Source organism: Dromiciops gliroides, chromosome 1, assembly GCF_019393635.1.
Source record: "Dromiciops gliroides isolate mDroGli1 chromosome 1, mDroGli1.pri, whole genome shotgun sequence".
Lineage (NCBI taxonomy): Eukaryota > Metazoa > Chordata > Mammalia > Microbiotheria > Microbiotheriidae > Dromiciops > Dromiciops gliroides.
Genome location: NC_057861.1, coordinates 612665965 through 612693171, shown reverse-complemented (window position 1 = coordinate 612693171; position 27207 = coordinate 612665965). Strand labels below are relative to the sequence as shown.

The 27207-nt window shown below is 38.4% G+C and overlaps 1 protein-coding gene across 5 annotated transcripts in view; it reads left to right on the top strand.

Annotated features, from left to right (window-relative positions):
• Positions 1-268: 268 nt before the first annotated feature.
• The window catches only part of VPS13A (vacuolar protein sorting 13 homolog A), a 244393-nt gene continuing 217454 nt past the window's right edge, over positions 269-27207 (top strand). For 3 of the 5 annotated variants that reach the window (XR_006352771.1, XM_043963513.1, XM_043963521.1), the window contains exons 1-3: positions 269-797; positions 23917-23960; positions 26614-26656. Coding sequence is in view for 3 of the 5 variants with exons in the window: in XM_043963513.1 (XP_043819448.1) it covers positions 698-797; positions 23917-23960; positions 26614-26656 (187 nt within the window). In the remaining 2 variants the exon portion in view is untranslated. The remainder of the gene's footprint in view (positions 798-23916; positions 23961-26613; positions 26657-27207) is intronic. The other 2 variants (XR_006352770.1, XM_043963495.1) reach the window with 1 other exon arrangement.

Sequence of the window (27207 nt, the reverse complement as noted above, 5' to 3'; positions counted from 1 at the left end):
GGGCCGTTGTGGCTTTCGGGAGGGGGAGGGGTGCCCCACTCGGATATAACCGTCGCCTCGCGCGATCGCCCACGCGCCTGCACCTGGGGTCACCTTTATGCGTCAATCCAAGCTTGAAAGACCGGCCCAGGTGGAGGGTGGGAGTGGAAAGTGGAGTCGAAAGTTTACATAAGGAGGCAGCGCCCCTCCCCCCCCAACTCGCCAAGGCCTCGCTTCCGAGTAAGAATTCTGTTGCCCAGACAACCCTGAAGCGTGGAGGAGTGGAAGACTAGTCAGTCCCCCCGCACCTCCCGCGGGGCTGGCGCCTCCGGCTCGGTGTAGTAGAACTCCGGAAGCTTCTCTGACCTTTTCGCGCAAGCGCGCGCCACCTTTACTTCGGCTCTCCCTTCTCTCAGCTCCCTCTCTCCTTCTCCCCGCCCCGTGCATTCGCGCATGCGTACTCTAGCTGACTTCTTCCGCGCCTCCTCTCTGAGTCAGCTGCGGCCGCCGTCAGCCAGCCCATTTCGCCGCTTCTCCCATGGTCCGCGGCGGGACGGTGTGTCGTCCGGATAGTGGCGCCACTGCCCGAGTTGGAGCCGGAGTCGAGTGAATTTGGAGGGGTCTCTTCGAGGCTGACAGGTGGACCGGCGCCGGGGAGGGGAGGAACTGGAGGAAGAAGACTCGGCCGCGGGGGCTACCCCTACCCCGGCTGTGGAAGATGGTGTTCGAGTCGGTGGTGGTGGACGTGTTGAATCGGTTCTTGGGGGATTATGTAGTGAACCTGGACACTTCCCAGCTGACGCTGGGCATCTGGGGAGGTAACGAGACCTGCCCACCCGCCACCCAGTCGTGCACCTGCCTCCCCTGTCCCCGGTTCGGGCGGGGCTCTTCCCACGGCTTCCCGCAGGGACGCTTCCTGCGGTCACTGCGTCTTCCTAGCCGGCCTCTTAAGCACGCCCGCACTCCCGCGTGTATCTGCTGGCTCACACAGGCACACCCACGAAACGCGGACACGCCTTCCTTCCCAGTTCTTTTCGGGGTGATTTGCCCCCTTCCCCCCTTGAGCCCCTTTCTCTGCTGGGGTCCTTCCCTTCTCCGGGGGTCTCTCTCTCCCCGGTGACACCTCCGCTCTCCCAGAGATGATCAGATTATATAAACTTGGGGGTGTAGGTGGTAGTTGGGAATTTCTATTTTTATTGCCTGGGAATTTTTCATAATTTTTTTTTTCTCGGGGGAAAGGTTTAGAAAACTTCGTCTCTCTGGACTTCAGCAAAACCTAAGAAGATGGGGTGACTCGAAATCAATGCCCCTTGTCCTTTTCATCCCAGCTGCTTTAGTTTCTATTTTGGGAGGGGAGGGGTGATTGTGAAGCAAGGAAAAAGGTTCTGCTTGTGTTTTCTTGGTTATTTTGCCCCTTCTCTTATAACGGGCTAGCAGAGACAAGTTTCTCCCTCACGTTTCTCGACACGTGTAGGTGAAACGCCTGACATAAAATTTCTTTCGCCTTAACCTAGTTTCTCTTCGTGAGAACAGCTTTCGCCTTTATTTGCATGACTTGCGGGTGTCTGTACATTTTCGCCTTGTGCATGGCTGATAGTTATTCTGCCTCAAGTGTCTATTCCTCGTGGCTTTGGGGGTTTATGTTTAGGAATTATATAACTTTGACAAATTAGTGTAGAAGAGCGGGCAAAATTTATAGAGAAATAAGTTTAGCCGACTAAATAATGAAATACGAACCTGATTTTTTGCTAGTTTACACTAATACTTAATTTGTTTTAGAGACTTATTTTTAGTGCTTTGTGCACCTCAGTTTGTAATGTAGTTTTGTATACAGCAAGTGTAGGCAAATTAACCAGTATGTCATTTTTCTGATTTAAACTGGTTAATGGTGACATATTTGAAATTAAGGCTAGTTTTCCAAATAATGAAAGCTAGTTACTTTTTAAAGGTATTTGCCTTTTCCATTTTTTTTTTTTTAAAGCCTTCCTACAGGATTTGCTTTTACTGAGGGTTTTTTTCTCCCTATCAACTGAAGCTTAAGTTTCTGGAGTGATATTCAGTTTGAGGTGTAACCTATTTATTTTTACATTACATTATGATTAACACTGTTATTGGAGTAGTTGTCCAGGAGCTATATGTAAGTTTTAGCTCAGCCAGCTTCTAACTAATAATGGGTGATGTTTGATAAATTGTTTAATTTATTTGTCTCCCCAGTATCTTCATTTTGCAAATGGAGATACAAACGGACATCATAATAAACCAGTCTCATTCTACTTCTGAAAGCTGCCCTAAGAATAAATGAGAAATGTTTTGTTCACTGGTGGAAGTTTGCAAATAAATTCAAGATAGTAATGTTAATATTATATATAGTTCATTTTCACCAGGTATTGTGCAAAGTGCCTTCATTTCATAGATTACAAATAATCCTGTGTCTCAGAAGAGAGAGTTGCTATGTCGAATGCCTCGTGTTTCAGCAGAAAGACCTAGGGCATTTCACTTGACTGCTTCTGAGGCCCCAATTTCCTTATCTGTAAAATGAAGGGATTGGACAAAAATGATCCCTCATGTCCTCTTCGGTTCTAATTGTATGTAAATGTGAAATAAAATTCTTTAATATAGTTTTTTAACTGACTGGACAGTATACATCAGAACTTCGACTTTTAAAAAAGACTATTTTGGCATAGAAAATTTTGCACATTTGTAGAATGTTTTCATTGACACTTTTCTGTAGTATTTCAGAAATAGAAACTTGATGCCGTGGAGTAAAAATCATTGAGATCATAGATTTTATCTTTTTTTTTTTTTTTTGCTGGGCAATGAGGGTTAAGTGACTTGCCCAGGATCACACAACTAGTAAGTGTCAAGTGTCTGAGATCGAATTTGAACTCAGGTCCTCCTGACTCCAGGGCCTGTGCTTTATTCACCTGTACCACCTAGCTGCCTCCATAGATTTCATCTTTTGCACATCATTGTCAGAATATTTTTGAAATGACTCAGAAGTTTTGATCTGATATGTGCCTAGAAACTGTAGTAGTGAAACCAATTTCACCATTAGCATATTTCTTATATTGAACCTGATATGATACCTCTTGCTTTTTCTGCACATAGTAAGCCTGAAAAGGTTGTGCTCCAAAAGCTAGTTTTTAAGTTTGTAACTTTCCCAGGGTAAACAATATTATTATCTTCTGCTTTCCAATATAGGCAACAAAAACCTATTTAATATGAAGCTTAGTTGAACTATATATATTAAGTGCTTGTTTGATCTCTGAGTCCCAGGAGCAGTTAGGGACAGGAGGTGTAGGGAAGATAATTTAAGTAAATGAAATATGTTACTTTTTTTTTTTAAACATGAGTTAGTGTTCCTTAGTGGATAGAGAGCTAGCCTCAGAGTCAAGATGACCTGGGTTCTTATCCTGCTGCTGATTTACTGGTTTGTGACCCTGGGCAAGTGCTCGGGGCTACTCTGAGACTATAGATTGCAGCTAAGGTGACAGTCTGCATTGGAGAGTTTTCTTATCCTGGGGTTGCCTTGATGAATAAAATCACAGTGCCAATCCCTATCTATATCCTGTTTTCTTTCCATGCTGTCAGTGTACATATGACTGTAATCCATCTACTGTGGTAATGTTAGTCTTCAGTACCTCCTGAAGTGTCTTATGCTTCAATATCAGCAACAGTTCTACTTCCCCAATAACTTTCCTCTCAGTGAGAGTAGGTTTCAGTACAATAAATGTTCAGAGGTATGTAAGTGTACTAATTCATGGTTATTGTGAATGACTACTTCTTTACCTTCCCAGAGGTACTAGGGATTAAAAAAATTTTTTTTATTGGTATCTTTTGTTTTTACAACTCCTATCTTTTCCATTTTATTCTCCTTTATCTTCCCTGAGAATTATCCCTTATAAAAAAGAATAAAAAAGGGGGAAAAACGCCCCACTTGATCAGCAAAGCTAAATACATCAACCAAGATCATCATTATATGTAATTTTCCCTATCTATAGTTCCCTCCAAGAAGCAGAGAGAGCTCACATCTCTTTTTTAGGGCCAAACTTGGTCACTGTAATTTCACAGCAGTTTCAGTTGTTTTATTTTTGTTGTTCTTTCTGTTTGCATTATTATAGTCATTGTATATATTGGTTTTCTGGTTCTGCTTACTTTTCAATAGTTCCTATGTCTCCTTGTATCCATGTTTAATTTTTACATTGCAGTAATATTCCACTACATTCATGTACCACAGTTTGTTTAACCATTCACCAATCTTTGTTGTTATTCAGTCATTTCAGTTGTATTTGACTCTGTGACCCTCTTTGGGGTTTTCTTGGCAAAGATAATGGAATAGCTTGTTATTTCCTTCTCCAACTCATTTTACAGGCGTGGAAACTGAGGCAAAGAGGGTTAAGTGACTTGCCCAGGATTACACAGCTAGTAAGTGTGTCTGAAGCCAGATTTGAACTCAGGAAGATGAGTCTTCCTAAACTCCTGGCCTGGGATTCTTATCTCCTGAACCACCTAGCTCCCTTTCACCAATCAGTGGGCATCTAATTTGTTTCCAGTCTTTGCCAAATATATTTGTGTATATTGAATTGAGCCTTTCTTTTTGTTATTGAACTAGTTGGGATATATGTCTAGTCATGGGATCTCTGGCATATTTCCAAATTTCTTTTCAGAATGATTTGGCCAGTAATTCACATCTCCACCAGTAGGGTATTTCTGTGCATTTCTTTGCATCATCTTCCCATTTTAGGGCTTTTCTTTGTATTTTCTTCTCATCTTTTGTCATTTTTGCTAATTTGTTGGGTTGAGGTGAAACCTCAGTTTTGATTTGATTTGTAGTTCTTTTATCCCTTATTAATGATTTAGAAATTTCTTCTATTTGGTTGTTAGTAGTTTGCAATTCTTCTTTGGAGAACGATTTGTTCCTATCTTTGATCACTTATTCAATGGAGAATGGCTTTTGACCATGTAAATATTTGTGTTTCCTATGTATCTTTTAGATCATACTGTTATCTAAATTTTTTCCCACTACTTGACTGCTTCCATTCTGAATCTAGCTGTGTGGGGCAAAAGATTTTCAATTCACCAAAAAAAAAAGGGGGGGGCAGCTAGGTGGCGCAATGGGTAGAGCGCCAGGCCTGGATTCAGGAGGACCTGAGTTCAAATCCGGCCTCAGACACGTAACACTTACTAGCTGTGTGACCCTGGGCAAGTCACTTAACCCCAATTGCCTCACCAAAAAAAAAAAAAGATTTTCAATTTCATGTAATTGAAGTGATCCTAAATTTCAGGGATTCCTAACCATTTTTTGTGTCGCTCTTTGACAATCTGAAGCCTATGGACCTCTTAGAATAATGTTTTTAATGCACAAAGTTTTATAAACATGATTACAAAGAAAACTAGTTATATTGAAATAGTTGTCAAAATATTTAAGAAGGTTCATGGATCCTAGGTTAAGAACCCCTGCTTTATTTGGTTATGACTTCTTCCTTAATAGAATTTTTAATATTTTGATTTGTCATAGACCTGCACATAATTCTGTTGGCATTATAGTATCATGACCTCTTATTTTCTAAATAAGTTTGATTGTTTTACTTTTCCATCATAGCTGTTCCCAGATATCATGTAGACACAAGTTTCTAACAACGAAAAGTAATTCAAAAACAATACAGTGACTGTGTCTGATAGTATGTGCAGTCTGCATTTGTAGGACTCCATCTCCTCTACTACAAGTGGATTGGTACTTCCACATCTCTGTGCTAGGGCCTAGATTCTGGGCATAACACTTAAAACTGTGCATTTATGCTTGTATTTACTATTTGTGCAATTTTTAGATTTACTAATTGTTATACCATCTTATCAAAGGTTCTTTAAATTGATTCTATATTCCATCGTTGGTCAAGTTAGCATCTTCTCTAAAGTATTTTATAATTCTTTGATGTTTGCAGGTTGTGAAAACACAGTATGCTTTTTTAAAATTTTAGTTAGAATAAGGTGGTAGTTTATTTAGAGGCAAGGGAAGGGAAGGGGGGAGGGAAGGGAAACCATGACAGAAATCCTTGGACTTCTCATGGGGAGATAGGCACAAAGCACGTGGCTCAGAGGTACCAATCTCCCACAGTATGCCTTTAGTGGCATTCTTTTAAAAGAGCACAATCAGCAATTTATTAATGGAGACTTTATCTTGAGGAAGGCATAGTGCTAGGTAGAATGAGGGATGTAAAACTATATAGAAACTGGACCTCACCTCAAGAAACTTGCAATCTAATTGGTCTAAATATAGAAGAGGAGGGGATTATAGGTTGGACTAGTTTTTCCTGTATCTATCTATCTAAAATAGTATTTTATTTTTCCCTCAATTACATGTCAAAATAATTTTTAGTATTCTTTTTTATAAGATTTTGAGTTCCAACTTTTTCACCCTCCTTCCCCTCCCCTCTTCCTAAAATGGTAGGCAGTTTCATATAGGTGTTAAGGGCTAAAATTCTAGCTAGTCTGTCTAAAATATCCAATGAGTGATCGCCAATAAATTATAAGCTTTAGCAAGAGTTAGACTTTTAAGCATTTATTAAGGAGAATAAGAATTTGGTAAAGAGAGAGAAAAAGGCCTAGATTCCTATCTATTAAAGGGAGAGCACATTTCTAAGCTCTGCTCTCCACCAGGGTCCAGAGGAAAAAGCATGAGACCGAGCGCCAGTCTCTTCCTTCCTCCTCCCACTAGCCCGCATCACTTCCTGACGCCAAAGAAAAGACTCCTGGTCTTGCCCTCAAAGACCTTCGCTTCATGGGCGGAACTCTTTTACAGCAAGTCTCCAGCAGGTGGCGTCATTCCAATTGTTACATAGGTTATACATGAAACATATTTCCATATTAGTCACAGTTGTGAAAGAAGAAACAGATCAAAAGGAAAAAAAAACACAGTAAAGTAAGTGAAGAAAGTATGCTTCAGAGTCTGCATTCAGAGTATCAGTTCTTTATCTGGATGTGGAAAGCATTTTACTTCATGAGTTCTTTGTATTTGTCTTGGATCATTGTGATGCTGGGAAGAGCTGAGTCATTCATAGTTGATCATCACACAATATTGTTGATATTGTGTACAGTGTTTTTCTGGTTCTGCTCATTTTACTTTGCATCAGTTTGTACAAGTCTTTCCAGGTTTTTCTGAAATCTGCTGGTTCATCATTTCTTTTTTTTTTTAAGTGAGGCAATTGGGGTTAAGTGACTTGCCCAGGGTCACACAGCTGGTAAGTGTTAAGTGTCTGAGGCAGGATTTGAACTCAGGTACTCCTGACTCCAAGGCCGGTGCTCTATCCACTGCGCCACCTAGCTGCCCCTGGTTCATCATTTCTTACTGCAAAATAATATTCCATTAGATGTATATACCACAGCTTGTTTAGCCATTCTAATATTTTGCTACCATGAAAAGGACTGATAAATATTTTTGTGCAGGTAGGGCCTTTTCCCTTTTTTTATGATCTCTGGTATATAGACCTAGTAGTTGTATTGCTGGATCAATATAAAGTCTATGTATGCCCTTTGGACATAGTTCCAAATTGCTCTCCATTGGTTGGACTAGTCTTGAGAAAAGTTTCATTTTGGAGTTGAGATTTGAGCTGGACATTAGCAAGTTTTTTTTGGGGGGGTGGCATTCCAGACTGTGGGGATTGGAATGACGCCACCTGCTGGATACTTAATGTAGGAAAGCTCTGCCATGAGGAGAAGGCCTCTGAGGGCAAGGCCATGCAGTTTTTCTCGCAGTTCTGGATCGCTTTGGCCGGGGAAATCGGGGAACCAGACAAGTACGCTGAGGCTTACCAGATGACATTTGTGCTATTATCCCGTACGAGATTGTACGCCTCCCGGCAAGCTTCTTTGTCGATCTTTGTGGCCATCTCTTGTGACCAGAAACTGGATTCCCAAAAAATGGGAGGAAAGAGTGCCAAAAGGGACGAACCAGTTGGGGAAGAGACAAGGTTTGCTTGTGGGAGGAAGAGGGGCGAGGCTGGCTCTCTTGCTCTCTTTCCTCAGGACTCAGGTAGAGAAGGGAGCTAGAAATGTGCTCTCCCTTTAATAGATGAATCTAGGCCTTTCTCTTTCTTTTCACTAAATTCTTATTCTCCTTAATAAATGTTTAAAAGACTAATTCTTGCTAAAGCTTATAAATTATTGACGACCACTCATTAGATACTTTAGACAGACTAACTAGAATTTTAGCCCTTTACAGGATGATTCCTCATAAAGAATACATTCTATCAAGATGATCTGTGAGAGACCTCATTTTAAAGTAAAGCATTTGAAGAAATTTTGGCACTCTTTATCCATTAAAAATATAGATGTAGTTTTTGAAAAACAAGGATTAGTAAAGTTAGTGTTTCTTCTTTTAAGATCTTTAATAAGGTTGGCTTTAGTAAATATATACCTTATTTGGGTGATACACTTGGCAAAATCTAAATTGTGCATTCTTCAGTGTTTTTTAGAAAATTTTGTGGGTAAGATGGTTTCTTTTCTGTAATTTGATTTTAGGGTTCTGTTTTTTAGATATTACCTTTATTACATGATCATTTATCTGGAGTCCATTTGACTAAGCATCATCTCAAACTTGATGGGATATTGTAGTTGAAAATTTTATTTCATTTCTCCTTACAACCCCTTGCACTCAATAAATACTTGTGGATTTCAGCAGTGTAGAGGACTACTGGTGATAAAAGCCCCTCTACCAATATAGAATAATATTGGTCTTGCAGTTTATAGTTTTAAAGAATTTTGGGGTTTTTTGAGAGACTGATGACTTGCCTAGAGTTAAAGAGTTTGTAATAGTCATTGCCTGAAGTAGAATATGTTGACATAAATACAACTTTTGGTTAGCTTTCACTGAGGAAGATATTTCCTTTAAAATATGATTAAAATGGTTTTTGTTTTGTTCTGTATCATAGTAAGACACTTGAACTAACTAATCTATGATTCTTATAGTATGGGAACTATTTGATAAGAGGTAATGTTGATATGTGGAACAACTTGTAGGGGGCATACAAAGTTTTAATTAAAATATATGAAATAACAATAGTGAGTAGCATTTTTCAGGATATAAACACTATTTAAAAGTTATTTGCTACCCAGAGTTTTTGAATGATTAGAGATTGTACTTTTTATGTTGGATTGACTAGGGATATGGCAGAGGGTTTTAAGTTATGTGTATAATTTTATTAAATCTTAATGTTCTAATTGTGAATCCTTTGCATATTGTAATACAATAGGAATGCTGGCTATGTATCAGCTGTTGAAAGTAGAGTGTTAACAGAGTAAATATTTAAATTTTCTATCTTAAACTTAAGACTTATAATGAGGAGTTTTAGCAACACTTAAAGATATAATAAAAGTAGTAGCATAGGATTTTTCTATTGAATTCAAAAGACATTTTTTACCAAAGTGCTGAGAAGTTGAGTAGGGTTAAATAATTCACTTGTATTATAGGATATGCTTTCCTTATAAATTTCCTGCATCTAATGGTAATAAACAATTTCATGAGATGTTTGGTCATCTTGTCTTTAACTGTTTATGATAAACATTTACAAAAAAGAACACCATGAAGATAATTGTAGCTTGTGTGTCAAAATCTGATGCAGAGGTAGACAGGTTTTATGAAGAACTTGATTAGACCCTTTATCTTTTGCTTGTTTTTGTTTTGTTTTGTTTTGCAGGGCAATGAGGGTTAAGTGACTTTCCCAAGGTCACACAGCTAGTGTCAAGTGTCTGAGGCTGGATTTGAACTCAGGTCCTCCTGAATCCAAGGCCAATGCTTTATCCACTGAGCCACCTAGCCTCTCCCTCATTCATTCTTTATAATGAAATTATTTAGTTTCCAATTGATTTTCATTCTACTTTTCTCTGGCTCTTTTCTTACATGTAATTTTTATTGCATCATGATCTGAGAAGGATGCATTTACTATTTCTGCCTTTCTACATTTGACTATGATGTTTTTGTGCCCCAATACATGGTCAATTTTTGAAAATGTGCCATGTACTGCTGAGAAAAAGGTATATTCCTTTCTATCCCCATTCAATCTTCTCCAGACATCTTTCATGTCTAACTTTTCTAGTAATCTATTCACCTCTTTCACTTCTTTCTTATTTATTTTTCTGCTAGATTTATTAATTCTGAGAGGGGGAGATTCAGATCCCCCACTAGTATAGTATTTTTTTTTTTAGTGAGGCAATTGGGGTTAAGTGACTTGCCCAGGGTCACACAGCTAGTAAGTGTTAAGTATCTGAGGCCGGATTTGAACTCAGGTACTCCTGACTCCAGGGCCGGTGCTCTATCCACTGCGCCACCTAGCTGCCCCTACTAGTATAGTATTACTGTCTAATTCCTCTTGTAACTCATTTAACTTCTCCTCTAAGAATTTGGATGGTATACCACTTGACGCATACATATTTAATATTGATATTACTTCATTATCTATAGTACCTTTTGGCAAGATGTAGTTTCCTTCCTTATCTCTTTTAATGAGATCTATTTTTGCCTGCGCTTTGTCTGAGATAAGGATTACTACCCCTGCTTTTTTTACTTTAGCTGAAGCATAATATATTCTGCTCCAGCCTTTTACCTTTACTCTGTGTGTATCTCTCTGCTTCAAATGTGTTTCTTGTAAACAGCATATTGTAGGATTCTGGTTTTTAATCCACTCCGTAATTTGCTTCCATTTTATAGCAGAGTTCATCCCATTCACATTCACAGTTATTATTACTGACTGTCTATTCCCCTCCATTCTATTTCCCCCTTTGTTCTTTTTCCCCCTTCTTTCACCCTATTCCTCCTCACCACCGTTTTGCTTCTTACCCCTGCCTCCCCCAATCTGCCCTCCCTTTTTATCACCCCCCTCTCTTTTCTTTACCCTTTTCTCCCTTGCTTTTGTCCTACTTTCTATCAGTCCCCCCTCTTTCCCTTCCCCTTTTGCTTTCCTAAAGAATGAGCTAAGTTTCTTTATCCCAATGAATGTATGTGTTATTCCCTCTTTGAATCAAATCTAATGAGAATAGGGTTGAAACAATGTTCACCCCTCCTTTCTTTCCCTCTATTGTAATAGGTTTTTTTTCACCTCTTCATATGATATAATTCACCCCATTCCACCTCCCTTTTCCTCTCCTCCCCATAGACTCCCTTTTTAACCCCTTAATTTTCTTTGTATCATCACATCAAAGACAATTTATATTTGTATCCTCTGTGTAAAGTCCTTCTCTCTGCCCAAATACATTTACAACTCTTAAGAGTTATGAGTATTATATTCCCGTGTAGGGATGTAAACAGTTTAACCTAATTGAGTAACTTTTTTTTTCCCCTCTGTTTCCATTTTTAATCTTCTCTTGAGTCTTGTATGTTGAGATCGAATTTTCTATTCATTTCTGGTCTTTTCATCAGGAAACATTGAAAATCCCCAGTGTCATTGAATGTCCATCTTTTCCCCTGAAAGAGAATGCACATTTTTGCTGGGTAATAGATTCTTGGCTGCAATCCAAGCTCCTTTGCCTTCCGGAATATCATATTCCAAGCCTTGCGGTCCTTTAATGTTGAAGCTGCCAGGTCCTGAGCAATCCTGACTGTGGCTCCATGATATTTAAATTGCTTCTATCTGGCTGCTTGGAGTATTTTCTCCTTCACTTGATAATTCTGGAATTTGGCTACAATATTCCTTGGGGTTTTCCTTTTGGGGTCTCTTTCAGGAGGTGATCGGTGGATTCTTTCAATGATGACTTTATCCTCTGATTCTATAATATCAGGGCAGTTGTCCTTAATAATTTCCTGGTATATGGTGTCTAGATTCTTTTTTCTGATCATGGCTTTCAGGCAGTCCAGTGATTCTCAAATTGTCTCTCCTGGATCTGTTTTCCAGATCAGTTGTCTTTCCAATGAGGTATTTCGCATTTTCTTCTAATTTTTTCATTCTTTTTATTCTGCTTGACTGATTCCTGCTGTCTCATGGATTCCTTATCTTCCAACTGTCCAATTTTAATTTTTAAGGCATTGTTTTCTTCAGTGAGATTATGCACCTTTTTTTCCATTTGACCAGATGAATTTTTTAAGGAATTGTTTTCTGCAGTCAATCTTTTTGCTTCCTTTTCCAAGCTTCTGATTGTTTTTTCATAGTTTTCTTGTTTTGCTTTAATTTGTCGCCCCATTTTTTCTTCTACCTCTCTCAATTGATTTTTAAAATCCTTTTTGAGCTCTTCCAGGAAGGCTTTTTGTTCTTGAGACCAATTCACCTTCCCTCTTTTTTTTTTTTTTTTTTTTTAGTGAGGCAATTGGGGCTAAGTGACTTGCCCAGGGTCACACAGCTAGTTAAGTGTTAAGTGTCTGAGGCCGGATTTGAACTCAGGTACTCCTGACTCCAGGCCCGGTGCTCTATCCACTGCGCCATCTAGCTGCCCCTCACCTTCCCTCTTGAGACTTCACATGTAGGCAATTTGAGGGTAATGTCCTCATCTGAGTTTGTTTTTGCATCTTCCCTATTGATACAGAAGCTCTCAATGGAGAGGGCTCTTTTTTGCTTCTTACTCGTTATTGTAGCTTATTTATTTATTTTTTAAGTTGAGGTCTGCTCTGGGGGCACCAGGGTCCCTGTTTTGGGCTTCTTGTGCAGGGGTATAGGTGCTGTTTTACCAGCTTTTTACACTGAGGACTTTAAGGGTGTGCAGTTCCCCGCCCCCTGCACTTCCTGTCTGATGGCGCTAGGATCAGTGGGCCAAGTCAAGCCTGTTCTGTTCGTGGCCCTCCAGTTTGCAACTTGCCCTCTCGGCTAGTGCAGGTAGGTTTTTCCACTGTCCTGCTGGGCCACCAGATTTTTGCGCCAGGATCCAGGGACCTCAGTTGTTCAGCTGTGGCCCGCAGCTTCCTGCTGACTTGCCCCAACCCCCTTGGCGCTGGGCTGCTGCCCTGCACTGCGCCTCCCTTTTGCCCGAGTCAGACTGACCTTTTCCTGAAGTCTTCTCTGGTTGGAAGACTGTGTCTCTCTGTCTCTTTGCAGGTTCTGTAGTTTCAGAATCTGTCCAATTGATGTAATGTTCTTTTTGAGGGAACAGAAGGAGAGCTCAGGCAGCTTACTGATTCCTCTCCGCCATCTTGACTCTGCCCTCTTCTCTTCATTTTAATGAGTTTTTTATGTCATAGTACACTGTCAGCTTTCTTTCTCTCTCTCTCTCTCTCTCTCTCTCTCTCTCTCTCTCTCTCTCTCTCTCTCTCACACACACACACACACACACACACACACACACACACACACACAGAGGTGCAATGCAAAGGAAATATGAATACATTTTTTATAGTTCTCAGTAATTTCCACCAGTTGAACGTATCTAACTTTTCTAAAATATTGTTTTGTTTTAACTTCTTGTTTCTTCTTGCTAGAGTTTCCTAAGTTTGATTTCAGTCAATAAGCATTTATTAAGTTCTTATGATTTTCCTCATACTGTGCTAATTGCTGAGATTACAAATAAGGAGAAACAAGCTTTTCCCTCAAGGAGCTTACATTAAAATGGGAGTGTTAGGTTAGTAAAAGTTATTGTTCTTTTATTTTTACTGTTGTATTGTTTGAGATCATGTTTGCTACCCTTGCTTTTTTAGATTCATTTGAGGCATAATAGATTGGTCTCCAGCCCCTGATCCAAACTCTATCAATCTTTGTTTCAAGTATGTTTCTTGTAAATAGTACATTGCTGTATTCTACTTTTTGTTAATGAATTTGTCTTGCTTACATTTGATGTTTTGCTTCCATAAAATAAGCAACTGGTGGCACCTTTGATAGAAAGCTGGGAGTGGAGTTAGGAAGGCTTAAGTTCATATCTGTCCTCAGAGACACTAGTTCTGTGGCTCCAGGCAATTTACTTAATCTCTGTCTGCCTCAGTTTCCTCAACTGTAAAGTGGGGATAATAATATTACCTACCTTCAGGGTTGTTAGGAAGATCAAATTATAAAATAGTTATCAAATGTTTAGCACACTGCCTGGCACAGAATAAGTACTTAATGAATACTTATTTTCTTCCTTCCATCATCATATCCTGCAGTGCTAACTCCTCCTCTTACAAAGAAATAAATAGAAGATGGCAGAAGAAAGGAATTGGGGGCAAGATCAGTTATGTTGTTATTGGAGTGAACTGCCCTTAGTTCTTTTCCGTTTCTCTCTTCACCTAGTTCTGGTTCAGGCTGCTGGATCTTAGCCTTCCTTTTTTTCTTTTTAATCTCTATACTATATTCTCCATAGTTGAAGTTTGTTTTGCTTGTTAGTTCCTCCCCATTCCCATACCTTCCCCTCTTGTCCATTTCCCTGCTAATTTCAGTGTATTTTCCTTTTGCTTTTTTCCTCTTTTTAAAAAATATGTATTTTGGGGCAGCTAGGTGGCGCAGTGGATAGAGCACCGGCCCTGGAGTCAGGAGTACCTGAGTTCAAATCCGGCCTCAGACACTTAACACTTACTAGCTGTGTGACCCTGGGCAAGTCACTTAACCCCAATTGCCTCACTTAAAAAAAAATAAAAGGTTGACTTAAAAAAAATATGTATTTTACTGATGTCTTTTGTTTTTACATAGACAAAATTCTCACTAAAAACAATCAGTAAAACTTATTAATACATCAAAAAATCTGAAAATATCTTCATTGTGCAACTCCTATACATCTCCCATCTCTGAAATGAACTGAGGTGAGAGAATCTTCTTGTATCTCTTTTGAGTCATTCTTGTATTTGTAGTTTTGAAACATTTACTCCTGGTTCTTTCAGATTTCTTTTAACTTACTTTGTTGTAGTCATTGAGCACATTGTTTTTTGATTCTGCTTCCATCACTTTGCATTAAATCATGTACATCTTTGCATGTTTTTCCATATTCATAATTTCTTATAACACAATAATATTCCATTACATTTATATGCCACATTTTGTTTAGCCAGTCTCCAGTCAATGGGAATCTGTTTTGTTTCCAATTCTTTGCTTTCACAAAAAGGGCTGCTAATATTTTGGTGTATAGAGAGACATTTATATCAATGAGCTGGTTGGGTTATAAGCCTAGTAGTGAAATATCAGAATCAAAGCGTCTAGATATTTTAGTCACTTTATTTGCATAATTTCCAATTGCTTTCCAAACTTGTAGTATCAATTAATAGCTCTACCAACAATGTATTAGTGTGCCTATCTTCCAACAACCCCTCCATCATTAACTATTTCCATCTTTTGTCATCATTGCCAGTTTGTAGGGAAATACTATGGACAAGAAAAGGGAAGGGTAAGAGAAGGTTAGAATTGAGGAGGGAGTAGCAAGCAAAGCAAATTTCAACTATGGAGGATGTATTTATATTTCTGCTTTTCTGTATTTGTTTGCTTTCTTTATGCTCTAACATGTAATCAGTTTCTGACAAGCTGCCATGCACAACTAACTGATCGGTATGTTTTCTTTATGATTCTCTTTCATCAGTTTCTAGAAGTCTTATAAATTACTTTTCTAAAATTCTGTTCACGGCCTTAATCTAGTTCTTGTTTATCTTTTCATTGGATTAACCTAGTTCTTAAAGGAGCACATTGAAGTCTCCAATAATTATTGTTTTGCCATCAATTTTTGTCTATAGTTCAGTTAGCTTTTCTTGAAAAGTTTTGACTATGATGCCTTTAAGTAAATTTTCCCTTTTTATTTGCATTCTATACTTTAGACATTCTGTTTTTACTGTTCTTGCCTGTGCATGCTATCCCATCTACTGCTTCAGTGGATTTTCACTGCCTGTCTTTCATGCTTGGAATGCTTTCTTTTTTCACTTCTATATCTTGGAATTCCTAGCTTACTTTAAGACTCAATAAAAATGCTACTTCCTGCTCCGTAAGTTGTTATTTTTCTCTCTGTTCCCCGGACCCAATTATTTTTTATTCAGTTATCATATTGTATCCCTCTTGTAAGTTTCCCTCTTATCAAGGACTATTTATTTTTGTCTTTATATTCCTAGCACTGAGCACAGCGTTTTGCACACAGTAGACATTTAATAGATGGTTATTGAACTGAATTGATACAAATTATTTTGATAATTTCATTGATATTCATATGGGTTGTTTTCCCTAAAATAGATCTCTAAAGGGAAAAAAATATGTACGTGACTTTTAAAAAACACCAGTTATAGACTGTACTCAAATGCTTTATATTTCTAGCTCTCGATTTCTTTTTTACAAGCTTTAGACACATTCCAGATGTTCAGTGGACATTTTTGCCCGAGTGCCCTGGCAATATCTCCAACTCAGTTTGTTCAAAGTAGAAGTTATCTGTTTTTCTCAAACTGTCTCCTTCTGACTTCTCTTTTTATGTTAGTGGTACCATTCATTCAGCTATCCATGTGTGAAACCTTAGTGTTCTCTTTGATTCTTTATTTTCCTTTACCTTTCATTTCCAATCAGTTACCAGGTCCCTTGGATTCTCGTTCAACATCTCTGAAACTTATTCCTACTTCTACCAACTTAGTATAGGTTCCCATTTTAGCCGCCTGATGGCTAGTGTCAGCAGGCAATCACAGTGTCACAAGACTTAACGTGAAAACCAGGTTTGTTATAAGAGAAACAAACATGTATGTGGAATACAAGGGCTTCCCAGTCTTGACATTTTTATAATAGCAGGACAAAGGGAGGAGGGGATACTAGGAAGGAGTATGATGTGGGAGGGAGGAAAAAAAGACAAGACCACTGCCTATGGGGAGGAACAAGGTGATGGCAAAGCCTCATTTTTTTTTGCTTGGGAACTACATGACTATGAAGATAGGAGGGTCTGCTAATCTTCAGAGGACCCCAGCTGCACAAGCATTATTGTAGCCTGGCACAGACTGGCCAGTGCTTGTGTTGCCTTCCAAGAACACACAGGGAGTTCAGTTTGGGGTGTAACAACAAATTATGTCAGCTCAGGGGTAGCTTTGCCCTTGACACATTCAGGGCCTCCTGCATGCACTGGGTCCAGTATTTCTGGAAAATATGGCAACTCAAAGAGACCAGTTCAGGGGACCCCTTAATAGCCCTTAACACTAATTCCCCAGACTCTTTAATCCCTCCATTTTACCCTCCCCAGATTAATATTCAAAACCCTTCCATATCTGAATGTGCCACTCCTTTGGTCAAAATCCTTCCTTGAATGCTTATTTTCTCCAAAATAAAACACATTAGGGTGGCACTCAAGGATCTACCAGACAGAATACCTCCCTGCCTTTTGTCAACATTTTATACTACATTTCCCTTTCATATTGTAGATAAATAGAAATAATTGTCATCCTGTGAACACATCTAAGAATTTTCTGTTCTTTTTTCCTTTGTTAATACTGTTCCCACCTTTGCTTTTTAAAAATCCTATGCATCCTGCCTGACTCAACTTGAATTTTATTTCTTTGATTCTGTTTCCAGCACTATACCCTGCTGACCTTTGTTCTCCTTAACCTTTGCATTATACTCTATACCCATCTTAATTCTTATTTCTTTCTGGACTAAAGTTATTCAGTATTGCATATTTGTATATCATTTACCTGTATGTAAGCTCTACCAGGGTGCAGGGATCCTGTCTTGCTTGTATGTTCCTCAGGACATAAGACAATATACTATGCATAATTAGGTGCTTTGTAAATGTTTGTTGAATGAATTGAGATATATTTATTAGAATAGTAGACAAGTGTAGTAAAATCACATGTAATAAGCCTTTGAAAAAAGCACTATAAATAAAAATGTTGTTTTAACAGAACAATGAATAGTAAAAATAAATGTATTATTTTACACACAATAAATAAATCATATGGAAATTGGAAAAAATATGGACAAGATGAAAATAGTGCAATGAATTCTTAGCCTGTTGATCATGTTTTTTTTTTTTTAAGAGTCTTTGTTTATTTTATTTTAGCGGGTCAATGAGGGTTAAGTGACTTGCCCGGGGTCGCACAGCTAGTAAATGTCAAGTGTCCAAGGCCTGACTTGAACTCAGGTCCTCCTGAATTCAGGGCCTGTGCTTTATCCACTTCGCCACCTAGCTGCAGGCCCCCCCCCCCCCCCGATTATTTGTGCTCGTATTGTTGACTGTATGATATCCAGAGAGAGTTAATTATTCCATTGTACTTTGTGCTGGTCAGACCATTTCTGTATTATTTAATTTTTTATGTATTTTAAGAAGGAAGTTTGTCAGTGGACATATTGGAGGACAGCCAGAGGAAAGTAAGCAAATAGCCACCATGGTCAGATTACATTTCTTGTGAGGAATAATTGAAGGAGTGGGGATATTTAGAATGAAGATCAGAAAATTTGGGGGTGATGAGTTGAGAGAGACATTATAACTACTCTCAGATAATCCATAGTCTATCTCTAAAGAGACAGTCTTCTTCCTTCTATCATGCATCTCTTCTGACTTTGTTCAGTTCTTCTTAATGTGAGTATAACAATTCTATTTCAGTGATTTACCTGTTTTCTGTTTCAGTTGTTTGGCTGTTTTATCTACTTGCAAAGATATATATCCCAATAATAAATCAAAACCAAGCTTATCTTTTCTTTTGAACCTATTTCTTCTCTTGACTTCATTAATTCGGTTGCTGACATCAGCCTTTTTTTTAGTCTCTGTTGTTTGAAACATTGAGGTGCTTTTTGTCTCATCTGTCTTCCTCATTTTTTATTCAGTAATGAAATCCCATAGATTTTATGCCTTTTGACATCTTTCATGTGTCTCTCCCTCTTTATTCTAGTCACCACTCTATTATAGGCTAACATTAGCCTTTTAAGCACAATGCTTGGCACGTAGTAGGCACTTAATAAATGTTTATTGAGTGATTGACTTAGGACTGACATAAAGTTGTCCAAGGATTCCTTGATAGGTACTGCTGCCAATCATACTTATCAATATGTAGAGACCTTTTAATAACCAGTTCATTATATGCTTGAAGCAAAAAAGCAGTGGGCTCCAAGCAACATTTTCACCAACTTTTTATAGTTTTTAGTTCCACTACTCTGACAAATACTACTTGTGATCCTGCTCAGGTCCTCTCTTTGCCTCAGTTCCTCATCTGTAAAATGAGCTGGAGCAGGAAATGGCAAACCACTCAGTATCTTTGCCAAGAGAACTTCAAATGAGGTCATGGAGAGTTGGCTAAAACAATTGGACAACAAAAAAGTGTTACTGGATGGAAGAGTATGTGTTGAGTAGTAAGGTATAAGAGCACTGGAAAGGTAGGAGGGGGCTAGGTTAAGAAGGGCTTTGAATGCCAGACAGAGCATTTTGTATTTGTATTGATCCTAGAGGCAATAGGAAGCTATTGTAGTTTATTGAATCCAGGTGGGGGTGGGGTGGGAGAGATTTCATGGTCAGACCTATGCTTTAGGAAAATCACTATGATGGATGAATGGAGGATGGACAAGAATGGAAAGAGACTTGTGGCAGGCAGATTCTACCAGTATTAGGTTATTGCAGCTATTAATGAAGGTCTGAAATAGGGTGGTGGCAGTATCAGAGAAGAGAAGGGGCATTTTGGAAAGGTGTTGCAAAGAAGAAATTGACAAGGCCTTGGGAACAAATTGGATATGGGAGATAAATAATGAGCAGTTGAATATGATACCTAGGTTGCTAGCATAAGGGACTTAGGAGGATGGTGATGCCCTCAGCAGCAATAGGGACGGTAAGGAGTTGGGGAGGGCATAGGGGGAAAGAAATGAGTTCTGTTTTGGATGTGTCAAGTTTAAGATGTCTACTGAATATCTACGTTGTCCAAAAAGCAGACATTTTAGAGATGGGAGACTAGAGGTCAGGAGAGAAGTTAGGGTAGGATAAGTAGATTTGAGAATCATCAGCATAGAACTAGTAATTAAACTCATGGGATCTTATGAAATCACCAAGTGAAGTAGTAAAGAGGAAGAAGAGGGTAGAAGAGGGTCCAGGACAGAATCTGAGAATTACCAGAAAAGCAGGCTGCAGAGAAACTACAGACCAAATTGCCAACATTTGTGGGATTATGGAGAAAGCAAGGGATTTCCAGAACAATATCTACTTCTGAACTCACCACCAGATGAGAAAGCTCCATTACCCTTTTGGACAGTTTTGGTTGTTAGGAAGGTCCATTTTGCAGCCCCCTAGAAAGGGGGCCTAAATCTGCTTCTCTTTGACTTCTCTTCATACATCTAGTTCTTCCCTCTGGGGCTTAAAAGCACAATTTTCATTCTTCCAAGAAACCTTTTAAAAATTATGTCTTCTAGGGGGCAGCTAGGTGGCGCAGTGCTTCATTGACTACACTGAAGCCTTTGTGTGGATCACAACAAAATATGGCAAGTCCTTAAAGAGACAGGAGTAGCAGATCATCTTATTTGTCTCCTGAGGAACCAGCATGCAGTCTGAGAAGCAACAATTAGAACTAAACATGAACTGAAAACCAACTGAATTGTGAGGGGTTAGGAAGTAAGAGCGCCTATTGTAGATAGGCTCAAGGAGTTTAGTCACAAAGGCAGAACTGTTAGCATGCATGAAAGAAAACAAATTAGAGTTTTTTTGCAGATGGAGGCAACATGGGCATGTTTGTAAGCATCAGGGAAGGAGCTAGTAGAGAGGGAGAGAGCGAAAATAAGTGATAAGGATTACCTAGTGACCAAGGGGGCAGCTAGTTGGCTCAGTGGATAAAGCACTGGCCCTGGATTCAGGAGGACCTGAGTTCAAATCCAGCCTCAGACATTTGACATTTAGTAGCTGTGTGACCCTGGGCAAGTCACTTAACCCTCATTGTCCTGCAAAAAACCCCACAAAAACAAAAACTAAAAAACTAAAACAAAAATAGGTGAAAGAGTGAGGATCACAAAGGGGGCAATCTGTTGGAGACAGGATGGAATGGGATTACTTGTATAGGTAGCAGGTGGGCCTTGGTAAGGAATAAAGCCATCTTTATCATGTGAGACAGGTGATAGAAGAGGGAGTGGCAGAAGGCAGCTGAATGATAGGAGATGAATGAAAGGGGAGAAAAGGAAGATCATGGTAAATTGACTCAATTTTTTTTTTCTGTAAAATAGGAGGCAAGATTCTCAGAGGAAGAAGGAGGAGGAGCCATGAGACATTTGGGGAATGAAAAAGTTTTGGAAGACCTGCTGTATAGAGTGGGATAATGAGTTGATAAGGCTGGTTTAAGGATAGTTGATAAGGATTACCTGGATTACCTAGTGACAATGAGGGCCAGATTAGTTTGTGGAAATTTTTGGTGTACCCAATCAGAATGTTTGCATGATTTTCTCTACTTTTGTTCAGCAGCATATACATAAGGACTAAAGTAGCAGATGGTGGAAGTCATCAAAGGCTGAGGCTTGGCAGGCCACATTCTTCTCTTAATATCAAAATATAACAGAATCTCTTCCAGACCTTGTTTAGTTAGACTCCCTCAATGACACCCAATGATGATAGAGCTCAGAAAGAACAAATATATAATCTCCCTATAGATGTAATAAAAGCATTTTATCCTTGTGTACCCTTGTTTAAGCAGTTTAAGTCCTTGTTTAGTCAATTATCATTGTTCATATTTACCATCTTAACTCCTGTGTTTGAACTTCAGAGTTTCTTTTCTTTTCTTTTCTTTTTTTTGGTGAGGCAATTGGGGTTAAGTGACTTGCCCAGGATCACAGCTAGTAAGTTGTCAAGTGTCTGAGGTCGGATTTGAACTCAGGTCCTCATGACTCCAGGGCCAGTGCTCTATCCATTGTGCCACCTAGCTGCCCCTGAATTTGAGTTTTTATTCAGCTCTGGTCTCTTCATCAGGAATGCTTATAAGTTCTCTATTTTCATTAAAGGTCCATTTTACCCCCTGTATCATTATACTCAGTTTTGCTGATAAGTTATCCTTGTGTAAACCCTTGTCTTTTGCTTTCTGGAATATCACTAAGTTCTCTGCTCCTTTATCATGGTGGCTGCTAAATAATGTGTGAACCTCACTGTGGCGCCTCAGTACTTGAATTTATTCTTTCTGGCTGCTTGCAGTATGTTTTCTTTAACTTGAAAGCTTTGGATTTTAGATATGATGTTCTTGGGAGTTTTTATTTTGGAATTTCTTCCAGGAGGTTACTGGTGGAATTTTTCACTTCGCCGTCTGGTTCTAAGAGATTTGGACAGTTTTCTTCTAAGATTTCTTGAAATAAAATGTTTAATATCTGTCTCTCTTTGCTCATGACATTCAAATAGTCCACTGATTCTTGTTTTTCCAGGTGAGTCATTTATGCTTTAAGATACCATATATTTTCCTCTATTTTTTTTTCAGCTCTTTGTCTTTGTTTTAATACTTCTTATCTCATAGTCATTGGCTTCTATTTCGTCTATTCTAATTTTCAGGGAAATTTATTCAAGGTCTCATGCCATGCTGTTAATTCTCTTTCTAAGTCTTCCATAATTTTAATTTCTTTCCCGATTTTTTTCCTCAGCCATTTTCATTTCACGTATAAAAACATTTAAAAACTTTTTTTGGGGGATAAATCTTCATCTTTTTCTAGGAGTTCTGATTGAATTTGTGCTCGTATTTTTCTGGGTGCCTGTAGATGTTTGGAATCCTTCTCTTCTTTATTTGTGTCCTGAGCATCTCTGCCATCATAATAATTCATAGTGGTATTCTTTTTTTGGTTGCCCATCCTTCTAGCCTACTTCTTGTTTTCAGACTTGATGTTAGGGCTTGACTCTGTCACACTTGTGGAGAGGTCTGGTTGTGTTGCTGCTTTCTTGGGGTATTGAGTATTGCATTATTCCAGAATCTCAGGAACAGGCTGGTTTTTAGTGCTCCCCAAATGATCTAATCCAGGGCAGAGTCTGATTGCTGCCCCCGTGGTTTGAGCTCCATAAGTTCCTGAAATGGGTTTTGATCAGAGCAACAATAGAATGGTGTAGGACTTAATTGCATCAGACAGTTAGGAAGTTCTGCTGGTTTAGAATGGCAGAACTGCAGTCTCCCTCTGGGTCTGAGATTCTTGCCCTTATTATTCCTCTGCAGACTAAGCTAGGTTCCACTCTGCTCCTGGGGTCTGAGCCAAGCTGCTGGTGGTAGCTTTTGAACTTCTTCCTTTTTCAGTACATTGCCCAGGGTTTCCCTACCTGGGAATGCCATCCCTGTGCACAAGTTTCCCTCATTATCCCTTCCTGGATCTGTGACCTGGTACTGGGTAGTGAACAACAAAGTAACAAAGTATCACAGTGTCCCGGTATGAATCTAGGAGTGCCCTCTTATGGGTCTGGGACCTCTTCTTGGCTTAGTACATACCCTCTGATTGTTGGAATGCTTGCGTGTCCCATATACTGACCTGGCCCAAAGACTAACCGACTTTTTCTGTATTTCCCCATCAGGATTTAGTCTGCTGCATTTTCTAGATCTATTTAAAAAGAATTTGTGGATGGGAGTTTGACTACATTGCTTCCTGTTACTGCCCAGTCTTGGATTTAGCCTCCTTTTCCTTACCCTTCCAGCTTTTATCTTACAATAATTGCCTCCTTGCACTCTTTGATCCAGTTAAGCAAGCTAGGTGACTCTCTAGCTCTACACATATGGCCTCTATGTTCTCAATTTTCCTTTGCCTCATTCATATATTTCCCTATGCTTGTGATGTTTTTCCTCACTTTCTTTTTCTATTGATTTTCTACTCATCTTTTAAAACCCAACTAAACCATCTTCTCTATGAAATCTTTCTTGATTTCTCTTCTCCCTCTTGCCAACAAATTATGTTGGTCTTATGTGAACTTTGTATTTGTCCTAGTGCCCAGGAATACAGAATAGGAGTTTAATAAATATTGTTTGAGGGTTTCCATTTGTGTCAGTGGTAGAAGTATATACTGATGAAATCATGAATCTTTAAAAAGTATCAAAATTTGTCCATAGTGAAAAATTTAGTAATAAAACATTTTAATGTTAATTTTTCAGCAAATGTAAAGATACTGAATTATGTATTTTTTTTTAATCTGCTCTAGGAGCTGTAGCCCTTAAGAATCTTGAAATTAAAGAAAATGCATTGGTAAGTTTTGAATATATAGAATTAGGAAAGCATTAATGAATTTGGTTTTAAGCATGTATCTTATTGGCACTTTACTATTCAACATTAAATTTTTGTGGGTTGAAAATATAATTCAGTTAAAACTTAAGAATTAAAATAGTATTCTGATATAGATAGCCGTTATTAATTCTTTTGGTGAAATTTTTTCTTTTAAAACAATAAACTTGATTTTAGAAACATTCCTAATACTGATGAAATCACAAATCCATTAAAAAATGAGAAATGAACCTGAAAGGGAGTAGGTAAGCCTTTGGAAGAGTTGAATTTTTGTGTATATACCACTGAAAAAAGCAACTCACATCTTAGTAGGGAAAATAATAATATTAGTGAACTTTATCTTTTGCCCATTTAACTTTGGGGATTCAGGAAGACATAGTGTGATGGAAAAGAAATTGTATTTGCAATCAGAGGATCGGGATTCAAATCACACTCTGCTGCTTGCTTCCTGTGTGACTATGGACAAGTTGCTTGATTTCCATGAGCCTTAGTTTCTTCATCTTTAAAATGAAGGGGGTGGACTAAATGGCCTTTGAAGTTTCTTCTAACTCTAAATCTATGATATTACATTCTACTTTATTCCACAGCTGTTTAAATTGACTGAAAGGAGAGATGACTTTATAAAACAATCTTTAGGGAAATCCATATGTTCAAGAATCCTTTTGCTGGACAAATGGCCACTTTATAATTTATATTTTTGGTAAATGGAAGTTTAAACTGTAAGCACATTGGCACATCTCCAGTGTTTCAGGTTTACCTGAAATGAGGTCCATCTGTACAAGATGTTATGTTAAGATTATAGTTCTTAATAGGTTGCCTTTAGAGGTAGTGAACACTATTACTGGAGAGATTCACACAAAACTTGCAGGATGCTCATCTCTCAGGAATGCTATAGAATGGCTCTTGTTGTTTGTAGGAGTCTGGGTAACCAGGTGACCTCTGAAGTGTCTGCCAGTTCTAAATGCCGTGTTCCCTCAGTTCACAGGGACTCTCCTAGCATTCTACTATTATTATTGCATCATAGGGATTTTCGGAATCACTATCCCCTCAAAGACTCAAGTAACTACACTATTACAGGGAAGTCTAGATTTTCCTTTTGGGTTTTGAAATACTGGGGGAAAAAAGACAGACAATAGGACATCTAGAAGGTAAATGTGAAAGTGGAGGCTCTTTCTGTGTCATAACTACCCCAGTAATCATGTGATGTTTCAAAGAATGAAAAGCCAGATTTTTTTTTTTTGGCATTTCTTCAGCAATTTCTTGCCATTAGGGAAGGAAAGAGATGATTTTTGTATTATCTTTTGATTTGACAAGTCATGGACTGAGCCTGCAATTCTCTAGGTTTCCCTTCTAAACAGTAATGGTATCCCATTGTTAAACTTAGCCTTCTATCTAAAGTCTTTCCTGACAGCAGTACTTACATAGTAAAATAACAAACAGAACCCATCACTCATTCAGACAAGTAGGAGCAAGGCAGGTCTCTATGCTATCAAATTATTTTAAAGGTGTTTTTAAAATTACTAACTAGTTTCAACACATAAGGCAATAATTCCAAATGAAAACAAATGTAGGGTGCAGCTTTAAGCATATTAAAGTGCACTACAACTTTTGGGACCCTTTGTATTTCGAAGTTCTATCTTTAATGAGTAGGTAAAATCAGTAATTGATATTTTTTGGCATACTAATTTATTTTCTTAAGCAGGTTAATATACTTATACTCATGTTTACTCTATAAATATTCTTAACAAATGTTTTTATTTACATATTATTAAAACGAAAACTTTAACCAAGTTTAGGTTATTTATTATCAAGTTAACTTGAACTAATGAGCCCACAAATCAGCTCTACCTTTTAAGGCACATACTATGGAAAATTCTATTTCACACAAGTATAGTAATGTCAAATTTATCCTTGTTACATTAATTTTAGATCTGATTTTTTCAGTATTGTTAAACTTCACTTATCTCAGTATTGCTAAACTGTTATTGACAGTTGGTGAATTTGGTCTATCTTCAGTAAGTCTTCCACAGAACAAGTACATTTTAGGTACTAATAAATAAAACTACCATTTTAAAATAGTAATGAGAATAAATTTAAAAGAATACTTTGGTATACACAGATAGAATTTTCTCCCGGCTGATACATTTTAAACTTTTAAAAATGTAATATTATCAGTAACATCACAGGGGTTCCTTATTACGTGTGCCCAAACAAGTTTGGGAAGAATAACCTAGTGGACTTGGTGATGCATGCCTGTTAGGCCTGTTACTGGGGAGACTGAGGTTGGCAGATTGCTTGAACTTGGAAGTTCTGAACTGCAGTAGGGTCAAAGTTGATTTCTCTGTTGTCTGCACTAACTCTGGCACCAATTTGGTGAGCTTCTGGGAATGGGGCATGCCAGGCTTCCTAAACAGGTGTAAACTGGCTCAGGTTGGTAATAGAGCAGGTCAGAGCTTCTGTGCTGATTAGTAGTAGGATTGGGCTCTTGATTGTCTGATGTACTTCCAATCTAGGTGAGATAGGGAAACACACACACACACACACACACACACACACACACACACCCTGCATGCAATAACCTATTGTGCTGGTGAAATGTTTTTTATTCTCTTTCTAGAGTGAATTGGATGTACCATTTAAAGTCAAAGCTGGACACATAGGTAAGTTAAATTCAGTTGCTATATTTGACCAATTTAAGAAAATGCAGTAATGTATGTTGATATTGGGATATGGTATAGTGAATAAGGAGCTGGCTTCTGAACTAGGAAGACCACTTGGAGGCTCCCTGCAAGAATGTATCAACTGGTTATTAAAAGAGTTCTTCCAGCCCTGGGAATCTGAAAGAAAAGAGAAGAGATGCGATAGGGCCTGGCACTCTTCAGGGAGAAAGGATAGATGCTAAATGCCATTTTCATCAAAGACACCCTAGAAAAATCTGCAGGGGTGTCTGAGATAGGCAGAAGTTAATCGGTGGAAGAAATGAGTTAGCATTTGAAGAAAAATCCATTTCAGTGGACAAGTACTTTGCTGCAATAGAGTATCCTGAGGAACGAATACATAAAAAAATCATTTAAGCACTTAGACTGTATAAAGAATTGTGCTAATAGATATGCAAATAGATAAGTAAAGACAGCCTTTCCTCTCAAGGAGCTCATATTTTAATGGAGGAGACTACACATGTAGAGGATTTCAGATGTAAGTCAGATGACAA